Below are 13,716 nucleotides of genomic sequence, written 5' to 3' on the forward strand. Positions count from 1 at the left end.
ATCAAAGTATAAATAAACACATTATAAAATGAAATAATACATAAGTTCTATAGTAATTTAGCCTATGCATTCCCTGTTTATTTATGTTTCGCATATGTAAATGATAGAAGTCTTTTATTAATTTATTGTTTTAAGATATGAGAAAAGAAATTCTGTAGCATGGACGAGATTATGATTGACAGTATTTTTTATCGTAAAATACTAATGATACGTTTAATAAGCACAATTATTTTTAAACAGTATCGCACTAAACAATTTATAATTCTGAAAAACAAAGATAATAATTAATACACAAATATAAAAAAGTACCAATAAAACAAGAATATTAATAAAAAAAATTTGTAAGTATACAAGGTATCTGGAAAGTCGCCTGCAATGCTTCAGGAAACGATTCGGGACCCAAAAGAAGAAAAAAGAGCTGTACATAAGTCCGAAAATAAGTCGTTTCCGAATTATAACCACGTTTATGTTAAAAAAAAATGTAATTGATTTTTTATAATTACAATGTTAATTTATTTCATAGTGTATTAACGATATTTTGAACTATTTTGGTGTTACTCAGGATGCACTTCGCGGAGGTATAGTCCGCTTGGTATCCCACTAGTAAAAAAAATGTTTTAAACAAAAGAAATTAAAAGAGGAGAGATGCGAAACAGAATATGTTTTCGCATGATGCATCTTGGGTAACGCAAAAATTATCCAGAATGAAGTTATTTATGTTAACACACAATGAAATAAATTACGATTATGATTATAAGAAATCAATTACAACTTTCTTAATATAAAAGTGGTTGTAACTTGAAAATGAATTATTTCGGTATCAATTTTTACAAAGCTTTTTTATTTCTTCTTAGGTTCCGAATCACTTTTTAAAGTATTGTGGGCGATTTCCGGACACCTGTATAAAATAAAAAATAACTTTCAATATGCATTATAATATATGCATTAATAAACTGTATTATTCGAATACTTGAAATGATACAAGTACTAAATCAAAGGACTCTTTCTATATAAACCAAATGACAATAAGTAACGGGCAAAGTAAGAGTCAACGTTTTGACTCTTACTTTGCCCGTTACTTATTGTCATTTGAAATGATACGTTTGTAATTGTATCAGTTTTGTTTTTCGAGTACGATTAATCACTGGATATAATTATTAATTACTGAACGTAATTATTCTTCGTTAAACGTTGTTTTTTAATTTAATAATTCTATTTATATTTTATTGGCAACATTATATTTATACTTTAATTATTAATATCATTAAACATAATAATATACTTGTCGCGTTTATATTTACATTCTAAATTTTTTTTGGTTACGTCGCATGTTTTTGTATACATCGCATGTCAATTTTTTGAGAAAAAAGCGTAGCATCCAATTTGGAATACATGCACTATTTATCTTTCGAATATAATAATGTGTAATAACATTATATAAATCATATTTGCAAATCAAATAACTTTTTACAGTTTAAAAAAGTTGTTAATAAAATACGATTTATGTAAAATGATATAGATTATTATATTTAGATATAATTATTATACTTATAATATAGATTATTATATTTATAAAAATACTATTATTTAATTTGTATGACCATATTACGATAAACACTCATCAGAGATGCATGTTTTACTCTTTGATTTTCCAACCAAATATGAATGCTACTTGTCTGCGTAATGCTTTTATAGTCAAATAGGAATCCGCCACAGTAATATTTATTCATCATCTGAATCTATAAAAATGATAAATATGTAAAATCAGAACCTTAGTACAATTGATTTTGTCAAAAGGTTTAATCATAATAATAATTTAGAGAAATCGTATTTCAAAAACTGAAATCATTGCTTGGACTGGAAAATTGTTCTTCTCCCGGCACTTCTAAACTGTTTCAATTCGTATAATGCTATATCAATTTTAATACAACAACACTTTTCCTAGTCATATATATTACAGGTGAAATTAATTAAAAAGTTCTTCTATCATCATGTGAATTTTTTCTGTATGACTGAAAACTGAAAATTAATAAAATTTGATAATTTCAGTAAAAAAAGTCTTTATTTTTTACATTTCTGATTTACGAAAAAAAGTAACATAACCGATACTTTTGAAAAAATGAAAAATTACACTCTTCTCAAAATTATTTAAAAAAAATTCAGTTTAAGAAATTTTTTATTTTAAAAATTAATAAATTTGGACTATTGAAACAGATAGCAAAATATTCTTTGAACAAAGATGTCTTATATTAACGGCAGCTTTGAATTCTTTTCGGATTCAATACGATCTATAACATCTGTAATCCTGTTTTTACTATATTTTTTATTTATTAGCATTTGATGAATTATTACAAAAATTGTAACGAAGTAAAAAATTTTCTTTATAATTTGTTCTATTATCCAGTTTTATATGATCAGGAGAAGTTAGATTTATTACAAATTGTACAATATGTAAGATTTATTTTTACGTGACATAAACAAAGCGAATAATTACCAGAATCTAATCTCCGTTGTTTTGATAGTGGTTCCCCAGTCAAAAGACTTTGCGTAGTAGTGTTTTGCATTTCGCCAGATACTGATGCCTCTGGTACACCCTCATCACGGCTCGAACTGCATTGTCCAGGCCCGTATTTCACAATCGAAGAACTTTGAGTCATAACGCTTCGTATTTCGCTAGAATCTGATGTCTCTGGTGTCTCTAATACATCCTCATTCGGAATGCTTTGTCCAGATCTGTGTTCACATATCATTAAATTAAAAAGATAGAAAATGTTATCTATTATTTAAAAAAACAGAAAAATGCTATATGATATACATAATATATCAAATTCAAAGTATTCATTCTGTTGAGTTATTAAATCAAAATTTGCATTTTTTAGATTCAGTATTGATATTATCAATTCGTTAATATTTATATTTGTAATTTACTTATGTTTTATGTTGATCTTTAAAATTGAATCTTGAAATATAATGCTATAGAAACTAAATCACATAATGTAATACGCATATATTGACTTGAAATATGCTGCTAAGGTGTCCAATCAGAAATATAAAGTACGGTACATAAAACAATTTAAATTGAACAAGTAGTCTTTTGCTATTTTGCAATTTTTGTACTAACTAATGAGAAACTGTTTAATTAAGATAAATGAACGACCGTTCATTGGAATTAATTCAGACAGGAAGCGTATTACTCATACATTGTATTATACATGGATGCTAAATGCATACCAGTATTTCGTTACATACGAAGTAACTACAATCGTCGTGATGCGTTTATCAGCAATTTCTTGTTTGTGCTTACATACATTCATTATTGATCCTATCATCATAAATTCCGTATGCAATATATAAGAAGAAAATATTGGTATTTTTTACTTATATTCTACATACAGAAAATATGATGACGATATTACGTAAAAAAATTTGAAATTTGTAAAATTAAAAAGAATTTAAATATTTTGTGATTTATTAATTTGTAAATCACGCAAAACATAATTCAAAATTGATTGCATTTCTTGGAACATAATAAAAATTATATTTTTATTGGAAATTAATATTTAATTTTCATATGTTATTTAATATAAGAAAAGTGAACAATTACTCAACAATGTGTACTTTTTGAATCTCATACCTTTCCGTTTGATGTGATATTTGCGTTGCAGCTTCTCGCCTTTTTTCCCTTAAATTTTGCAATTTGATATTGAATTTGTCTTCTTGATATTGTCTGCTTCTCTTATCTGCATAACTAAAAAAATGTTTCGGGATAAATATTAAAATTAGAAATGAGACCATTTATTGCAGTAAGTCGATTAAGTACAAATATGTAATCGATTAAGTAACATCAAACAATTATGATCAAAATGAAGTGCTAAACTAAAACACATAAAGCAAGGATCTTGTTTGTCTACAACATGATTATTTATAGCTTCATCTATACATGTATGCATTTTAAATGAAATAATCTTGAAAATAATAAGTTATGTTTTTCTTAAAAAGTTTATTCAAAGATTTGAAAATGCTAGTAACATAAACTTAAAGTTTCTTGATAAATTTGGGAGGTTATTATAATATTTCACATTAATTATATGTTGAAAGGCCGAAAGTAATTGTTGCGCAATCATTTCTAAGGAGATTTCATTTAAAGTACATACATATACGTGTATCTAATTTTGATCGTAATTGGCTTCTTCGTGTTTAATTGCTTTGTGATTATATTATTATTTGTAAAATGTTTATCATAAGACGTATTTTGGTGAAACAATTTCGACGTCGGACCAACGATCGCCATTACTTTAGGATTATTATGGAGTTATAGAAATAAAACAAGTGAAGCGTAATTAACTTATTTTAGTTTTGATATGTCTAAAAAATATTTGTTTCATACCTGTGATCATCCATCCAGTGTTTGTGTATATTCTGCAATTTGTCGAGTGACAATTGAGTGTCTTCTTCCAAATTTTCTGTATGTTGACAAACAGAGCAGATTGCTAAGTTTCCATACATTATTTTGTATCTTTGAAATATTTGTTGCATAGTTTGATCATTTTTTACTTCATTGTATATCTTATTTTTCGGCCCGTGATGTATTTCCCAATGATTTTTTATGCGGTATAACTTATCATTAACTAATGTAGTTCGATGTCCACATTCATTTATTTCACATTTTACAATAGGACTTTTTTTACCATCGTTTATAATTACAGAATTGTATCGTTGCAGTAGCATATTAAGACCTTCTGAAGCAACATCTATACTTCTTAAAATCTCTTCCATTCCGACTGCTTCATCAATGCTCTGCTTATTTTTATCCACTTCTAGATGCATTTTTTCTTCTTCTTCTAATTCAATTTGTATGGATGCTTCTTCGTCTAAGAATGGTACTTGTAGTATTTTCGAAATACAGCTGTGGAATCCATAAGATTATTAAATATAGTTTATTAATTTTTGTTTTATATCAGTTCCGTGACAATTTTAGATTACAATGATTTGTAGATTACCAGTGACTGCAATTTGCACGGAATTATGTATTAATAAATATATGTAAATTATATGATTATTATAACGGTCATTATCAAAGAATTAATTTATTATTTATGGCAGAAACGTAAAACGCTACATTTTTTTATTAAGTGTAATTCAATTTATCTGGGATTTTTCTTATTATCAATTCTGTACATGTACGAATATAATTATCTGACACGCGCACGTAAAAATTGTATTTAACTGAAATTTATTATATTCGGAAACTAATGACATCTAATATTTTTTATATTTCAATCTAATTTATAAAAGTTATTACTAAACATCTTAAATGTTACATGGTAAAATGTACTTAACGTATATTCGTACGTATGACAAAATAATGTACATATAAGGCTACAAAAACTGTACTGACAACTATACTACACTTGTTTTCTTATGTAGGATATACACATATCAGAGGCATTTATATAACATTAATTTATATAATTAATTTCATAAATATATTAATTTCATGAAAATATATGCTCAATTTCAATTCTATTTGTAAAATCTGTTTTTCAAATTAATAACGAAATTGTATAAAAAAATAAACAGAATGTATAAAGTCATTTTTTTATGCTTTTGGGTGTGATAAATTTGAGGAATGCATTTTACATACGTATTATGTAAGTTCAGATGTTTTCCTAAGTCCGCGAGTACTTTAGCAGTTTGCGAGTCCAAATTTTTCAAGGGTTTTGTCGTCCGACAAAATGAGCACTTCGCAATTTCGGTGTCCGTTATTTCGTAATTATTTAGTATTTTTCGTCCAGCAACAATCCCTACTACTTTTGCAAAAAAATTTTTTTTATCGTCTGCGTGATGTGTTATCAAATGGTTTTTAAATGGTAATGCTCTACCAAATTTACTTTTAATTATCACACCACAATTTGATACAATACATTTCCCAACGATTTCGTATTTATGTTGACGTTGAAAGTTAAAGCTTATTACTACGGATTTATATTCTGGGTTGTCCATTATTTCTGATTTATCATGCATTATGTATAAATGACGTATCATTCTACCATAATCGACGGTATAATCAGGTTTTGACTCTTGTCTACAGCATTCACATTTGAATAACTGATTGTGTTCCGCGTCTAACCCCGATTCTGTGTAAAGCTGCACTATATCTTCTGGTCGCTGTTGAGCCATTTTCGTTAACACCGTTCACTAACATGGATTGCTCACGACTAACTGCTTATTACTTGGAGAAGTGTTTACTATTTTAAAATTGATCATAACTAAGAAGTCAAGGAAAGATACACGTCTCCTTGTCAGAAAATGTAAATACTGATAACTTTAGTTAGTTTGTGTGTATTAAATATACCATTTGACCGACAAATTGTGTAGCTCTACATCTCAATAAATATTTATTACAATTCTAACATTTAATAAAATTCTAAAATCTTAAATTATTGAAACACACAGAGGAAGAAAGGACATTCTTATATTAGAAATGTCATTATTTTTAAAATATAAATCTTAAAATAGGATTCTCTTCTTGAAACAATTAATTAATACAGTAATTTTAAAATATGTTTGCATAACAGCAATTAATAAAAAAAGCTGAGGTATGCAATGCGCAACACCGAACGATTTTTAATTAATGTTTGTTAATGCGACGTAAAATTAATAAACTATTAAATATAATTGTAAGAATAACTTAAACGATGTCAAATGGTTTATGAAACATAAAATATGCAATAATAATTAAATAAAATTAATCTATAGAAAGAAGCATTTGAATATTTTATAAAGCGTTATATTTTCATACAAAATGTTAGCGTTCTGATATGTGAATTCTGTGGCTAGGGTATGCTTTTGGAACTTAAAGTGAAATAAGTATATATTTGGCAAAAGTGAAAAAGAGAATTATAGTACTGTTTAGTGTAGAACACTAAAAACAGTCTCAAATTTTGATCACGGCGCAGCATTATCTATATCACAGAACAACAATTAATATATTCCATACATATATTGTATGGAACGACTGCAGATTGTTCTAGCATGATACTTAGGACGACATATTCATCAAAATACAATAACCGAAACGAGAGATATAGAACGCTTATTCGGCTACTGCGTCGTTTCTTGCCACGCGTAATGTGTTGATGCATCTTGTATGTAACAGGGAAGAGTCCCGTATAAAAAAGGCAAATAAACGAGCGAGTAATTCAAAATCGAACAATCGATGATTTGAAATTTCGAATTATTTCAGTTTTGAATTTCTTAAATTTGGAAAAAAAAAACTATTCGAATGTAGTGAAATTTAATTGAAATTTTAACGAGTACACACACCAGTACATTAAACATTGGAATGCTGATTGAAAAGGAATTTACTGTAGTATTACAAAAATGAAAGATAAAATTGAATATTAAAAGAATATATAAATCTAACGAAGCTATCTGAAATAAAAAACTATTCTTTACAGTAAGGTATACGATCACCGCAATGATAGGTTAATATAATTTTATATATATGACTTTTGCTAAAAACATGTAGTGCTATATGCTCCCTATTATTTATCTTTTTTTTTAATGTTTTGTATAGGTATCTGTGTTTCCATTTCTTTTCGCGGATAAATTCACAAATCCTGCTTGCAAAATAAACAGTGCAGCAATATATATGACGGAATATCATACGTAACTTGAGCAGCTTTGAAAAAAAAAGAGATTCTTTTTATTCTAATTTATTAATGTATTTTTGAAAAATTGATTAGTTTGAAAGTTTAATTTAGAAGAAGATGTCTCATTTGGAAGAAGGAGAAAGTATTGTTTTTTCTTATCATTGTGCACACTTATAGCGCAAGCAACAGTAGAGTAACAAAAAAATTAAGAAAAAAAGGATAAATACGAATTTGTTGCCGCCTTAAATGTAGTTCTTAAATATGTATACTTAAATAACAGATATGACAATATACCTCGGTAAAAAAGTATGCCGTTTTCCTAGGCTCTTTCTAATTACTGTTTAACATTATTGTATTCTCATTACTCAGTTGTACCTATAATAGGAATAGGAAGTGAACCAAAACGAGGTATAATTTTATTCTGTCCATTTTATAAGCAGTTGTCTTTCTTATTAATCAATTTAACATCTATTATTTGTTTCGCTTCTATTAGTAAATTGATTCAGATTTTAAGCTGCTTTTGTGTGCAGTAACAACAAACAAAAGTTTGATTGGAATCCTAAGTAATTTTCCTTCTCAGTTACTAGACAGAAGTTCATATAACTGTTTTGTGACTGTTCAAAAAATGCAAAATTTTTTTTAGGGTAATATCTACTGAGTGGTATTGAGTTGAATTACAAGTTATGCGAAATGATATATGAATGACATACAAAGTTTTACATTTTTAAAAATTAGGCATATAAGATTTCCTCTAATTAATTTTCGTAGTTTTGCTTGGTCCATAAAAGATACGACTTCTTATCCTCGTTGATTTTCCTCAACCGTTGCAGTTCTCCTGAAAAATATCATATGGCGTTTTAGTCGCAATTATGTACAGGATTTACCTCGGAATTGACAGCAAAGAGAGTTCGATATTTTGTTAATTGTAAAATCTCCACATTTTCCCGTTGTTCTTTGCGGCTCTTGAGAGCTTCAACGCAAATGACTACCAACAGAATAGAGATCAAGCAAGCCACCACTATGCCAGCTTGACGAGAGCTATATTCCTGTTGAAGAATGTATGTATAATGATATACATCATATATTACACTACATAAATAAGAATAAGATAGTCAAGTATTTGTGGAAATTTTTGAATTCAAATGGAAATAATTTAAGTTTTGTTTTCGACATCAAAAAGACACAGATGGTGGTAGAATTTTACGATAAGCCGTAGAACAGAATAACTTACAGTTTTTTTGACATCGTACAATCAGAGAGATTTTTATGTACATGTGTGTGATAACTGATAAAATTTTATTTTTAACGGAATATATAAAAATGATAATCAGCATGCTATCATTTTCGTATGCTTAATTTAAATAACTTTTTTCTATTAGAGAAAGATAAAGAGAGATATTATCTCAAAATATAACATACTTAAGATTACTTAAGCCAGTTTGCAAAATCTCATGAAATATTTCTCTACAAAGTACTAAAATTTATAAATTTCAAATTGTATATGTAATCATATAGCATTATTAATTGTGTATATAATCTATATAGCATTATTATTAAATAAATTTTTCGTAATATATTAAATAAAATATTTAAATAATAGAAGGAGAAGACAAAGAAATATATTGTGACAAAAAAAATTACAACATTTGGTAGAAATATTCATTCTATTTGAATGCTGTTCTAATGTTGCGTTATAAATATAATATAATGTAAATCATGCTTTATTAGGCAACTCAAACATTCTGTGTATGCACGTGGAATAGAAATTTCCCATTCATTATTTTGTTTAATGATGTATAAAATTTTATTACGATTCTTTTACAATATATGAACACAAGTATGTGTGATCGAATTATAATAAAATACATAAATAGTATCATTGCAAATTATCATTGCAATTGTATAAATCAATGGTACAAATCAATAGTTGCTATCATATTTAACTATTGCTTAGAACCATGTAATTTAATCTCCTGTGTTAATTAATAATCCCTATATATGCACAGATATAGGGGAGATAGTAAATATATTATGAATATCGTTATTTACTGTATTTCTATTTCACAGTAAAAATAGTACAGATATGTATTATTTATTACACATATTATATTAAATATTATATCGATAATGTTAATAGTATGTATTTGTTCTGTGCTTAATTGTAACAGTAATCTAATAGAGAATTATAAAAAATACTGGAATAATGCAAGTTTGAAAAAATTTGTTTTTGGCAGATAATTTCAATTTTCAATTTCTTCAAATTATGTATTTATTAACGCCAGCATATCTCGCATTTTCATTTTATTGTTACTGATTAAAATATGTAACAACAGAGTAGTTCCTAGTAATAACTAATAAGTATTAATCAAAGATAAAATTATTAAATTTTTGTTTAATTTGTCATGCATTTTATGTTTGTTAAATAAATATCGACTTACGTCGAATTCAATTTTTACGCGAAAAAAATACATATCTGAGATTATTAGAAACGTATTATTTCAAGTATTCGAATAATGCAGTTTATTTATGCATGCATTATAATGCATATTTAAAGTTATTCTTTATTTTACAAGGTGTCGTATGTATTTTAAATAATAAAAAGTTACATTTTTCTCGAGAAGTTCTTTACAGTTTTTAAGATGCTAGTAGCATGAAGTTAAAATTTACTTGTATAATTAAATTTGAGAGGTTATTATAATATTTCACATTGACTATGTGTTGAAAAGCCAAAAGTAATTGTTGCGCAGCCATTTCTAAGATGATTTTATTTAGAGTACATATGTATTCATGTGTCTAATTTGACCGTAATTGACGCTTTTTCGTGTTTAATTGCTTTGTGATTATATTACTATTTGTAAAATGTTTATCATAAGATGTTTTTTGGTAGTACAAAACCGAAGTCAGGCCAACAATCGCCATTACTTTTGGATTATTATGAAGTTATAGAAATAAAACAAGTAAAACATAATTAACTTTTACCCGTTTTGATATGTCTAAAAAATATTTTTTCCATACTTATGTTTATACATCTAGTGTTCGTGCATCTTATACAATTTGTCTAGTGACAATTGAGTGTCTTCTTCCAAATTTTCTGAATATTCACAATCAGAGCAGCTTGCTAGGTTTCCATCCGTTATTTTGTAATTTTTAAATATATATTGTATAGTTTGATTATTTTTTACTTCATTGTATATCTTATTTTTCGGCCCGTGATGTATTTCCCAATGATTATGTATGCAATATATCTTCTCTTTATTTAATTTAAGCGATGATTTACAATTCTCTTTTTGACAATGTACTTTAAAATCTTTTTGATTTAATACCATAGTGTATCGTTGCAGTATTGTATTAATGTCTTTAGAAATAGCTTCCGTTTCTATAAGTCCTAAAGTATGTTCCATTACGACTTCTCTATCAATGCTCTACTTTTTTTTTTGTTCACTTCTAGATCTATTTTTTCTTCTTCTTCTAGTTCAATTTGTATGGATGTTTCTTCGTCTAAGAATGGTACTTCATCTTGTAATATTTTCGTAATACAGCTGTGGAATCCATAAGATTATTAAATATAGTTTATTAATTTTTGTTTTATATCAGTTCCGTGACAATTTTAGATTACAATGATTTGTAGATTACCAGTGACTGCAATTTGCACGGAATTATGTATTAATAAATATATGTAAATTATATGATTATTATAATGGTCATTATCAAAGAATTAATTTATTATTTATAGCAGAAACGTAAAACGCTACATTTTTTTATTAAGTGTAATTCAATTTATCTGAGATTTTTCTTATTATCAATTCTGTACATGTACGAATATAATCTGACACGCACGCGTAAAAATTGTATTTAATTGAAACTTATTACGTTCGTAAAATAATTGATATCTAATATTTTTCATATTTTAATCTAATTTATTTAAAAATTATTACTAAACATCTTAAATGGTAAAATGTACTTAACGTATATATATTCGTACGTATGACAAAATAATGTACATATAAGGCTACAAAAACTGTACTGACAACAACTATACTGCACTTGTTTTCTTATGTAGGATATACACATATCAGAGGCATTTATATAACATTAATTTATATAACATTAATTTCACATAAAAATATATGCTCAATTTCAATTCTATTTGTAAAATCGTTTCTGTTTTTCAAATTAATAACGAAATTGTATAAAAAAATAAACAGAATGTATAAAGTCATTTTTTTATGCTTTTGGGTGTGATAAATTTGACTACACATTTGAATACATTTTACATACGTATCATGTGAGTTCAAGTATTTTCCTAAGTCCGCGAGTACTTTAGCAGGCTGCGAGTCCAAACCTGTCAAGGGTTTTGTCGTCCGACAAAATGAGCACTTCACAATTTCGGTGTCCGTTATTTCGTAATTATTTAGTATTTTTCGTCCAGCAACAATCCCTACTACTTTTGCAAAAAAATTTTTTTTATCGTCTGCGTGATGTGTTATCAAATGGTTTTTAAATGGTAATGCTCTACCAAATTTACTTTTAATTGTCTCGTTACAGTTTGATACACGACATATCCCTACGTAGTTATGATATCGATATTTAAGTTTAAAGTTTGCTGCTACGGATTTATATTCTGGGTTGTCCATTATTTCTGATTTCTTATTAGGAATAAATGACTTATCATTCTATTATAATCGATGATAAAATTAACATTTGATTGTTGTCTACAGCATTCACATTTGAATAACTGATTGCTTTCCGCATCTAACCCCGATTCTGTGTAAAACTGCACTATATCTTCTGATTGTTGTTTCGTTCGAGCCATTTTCGTTAACACCGTTCACTATCATGGATTGCTCACGACTAACTGCTTATTACTTGGAGAAGTGTTTACTATTTTTAAATTGGTCATAGCTAAGAAGTCGAGGAAAGATACACGTCTTCTTGTCAGAAAATGTAAATATTGGTAACTTTAGTTACTTTGTGTATTAAATATACCGTTTTTTGTATGTGTGTGTGACCGACAAATTGTGTAGCTCTACATCTCAATAAATATTTAATACATTTCAAATATTTAAATTCTGAATCTAAATATTTAAATCTTAATCTTTATTAATTTGATAGATTTTAGTTATTTCAGCGATTTATTTTCATCAGGTGCATTGCAAAAAATGGATATTATTATGTGAGTTACATCCATTTTTTTCAAAAGTTGGACGCAGGAGCAGTTTGCGATTACAGGAAATCTGTTTTCTGTGGCTGAACCAATGTACACTTTTGGAGCTTAAAGTGAAATAAATATATGTTTGATATAAAAGTTATGCGTTTCGCGAGTTTTCTCCGTGTCCAAATCTATTCTTGAAATGCCAACGTTTCGCGAACCTTGCAGTCCACTTCATCAGGGCGAAGAGCAGTCTGATACTCAGTATGAGTCTGATTATCAGTACGTTGGCATTTCAAGAATGGATTTGGACATGGAGAAAACACGCAAAACGCATAACTTTTATACAGAAAGCACCCGTGGAAGCTTCAAGAATATTATATGTTTGATATATATTTGTCAAAAGCGAAAAAAAGAGTTCTACTGCAGTCTAGTGTAGGAACAGAAAACAGACTAAGAGAAAGTCCTTATAGGAAGTCTTTATGTCTTTTTCCAGATCTCAGGTTTCTCTCTGGTAAAAGTAAGATATTCTCACAGACTTATATTAAGTCTGTGGATATTCTGCGTCTTATCATATTTAAGAAATAAATTTCCTTTATGTAGTTGTGTCACATTTAATATTAACCCTCAGGAGATCGTAACGTATCTGAGAAATACATATAAAATATGTTTGAAAACATCTTTAAGTAATGACACCATTTATTTATTGAATAATAAATATCTATTATATAATATTATGAGTCATTAAAATTCTAATAGTACGTGTACATCGTATTTGGTCGGACAGACAATTAGGATCATATTACAACGTCACACATAAAAATATAAATTTTGATAAATTGTATAGTTATTTCAATAAAATAATTTTTTTATGCATTCTTATTGTTTTTTTTTTTTTTTTTTTTTCAAAAA

General features: G+C 27.3%; 1 protein-coding gene and 1 pseudogene across 1 annotated transcript; both read right to left on the bottom strand.

Annotated features, from left to right (window-relative positions):
- Nucleotides 1-2,494: 2,494 nt before the first annotated feature.
- On the bottom strand, nucleotides 2,495-6,180 carry LOC108747136 (the record flags this gene model as incomplete). The annotated part of the gene is made up of 5 exons (XM_018484408.1): nucleotides 5,645-6,180; nucleotides 4,689-4,906; nucleotides 4,388-4,463; nucleotides 3,635-3,748; nucleotides 2,495-2,733 (listed from the first exon to the last, which is right to left on the bottom strand). Coding segments are annotated over exons 1-5 (1,183 nt in total), but the record flags the coding sequence as incomplete, so codon positions are not given.
- Nucleotides 6,181-10,684: 4,504 nt separating this feature from the next.
- LOC108747137 lies at nucleotides 10,685-12,468 on the bottom strand (annotated as a pseudogene).
- Nucleotides 12,469-13,716: the final 1,248 nt, after the last annotated feature.

This window comes from Trachymyrmex septentrionalis, unplaced genomic scaffold (assembly GCF_001594115.1).
Source record: "Trachymyrmex septentrionalis isolate Tsep2-gDNA-1 unplaced genomic scaffold, Tsep1.0 scaffold195, whole genome shotgun sequence".
NCBI classification, from domain to species: Eukaryota; Metazoa; Arthropoda; class Insecta; order Hymenoptera; family Formicidae; genus Trachymyrmex; species Trachymyrmex septentrionalis.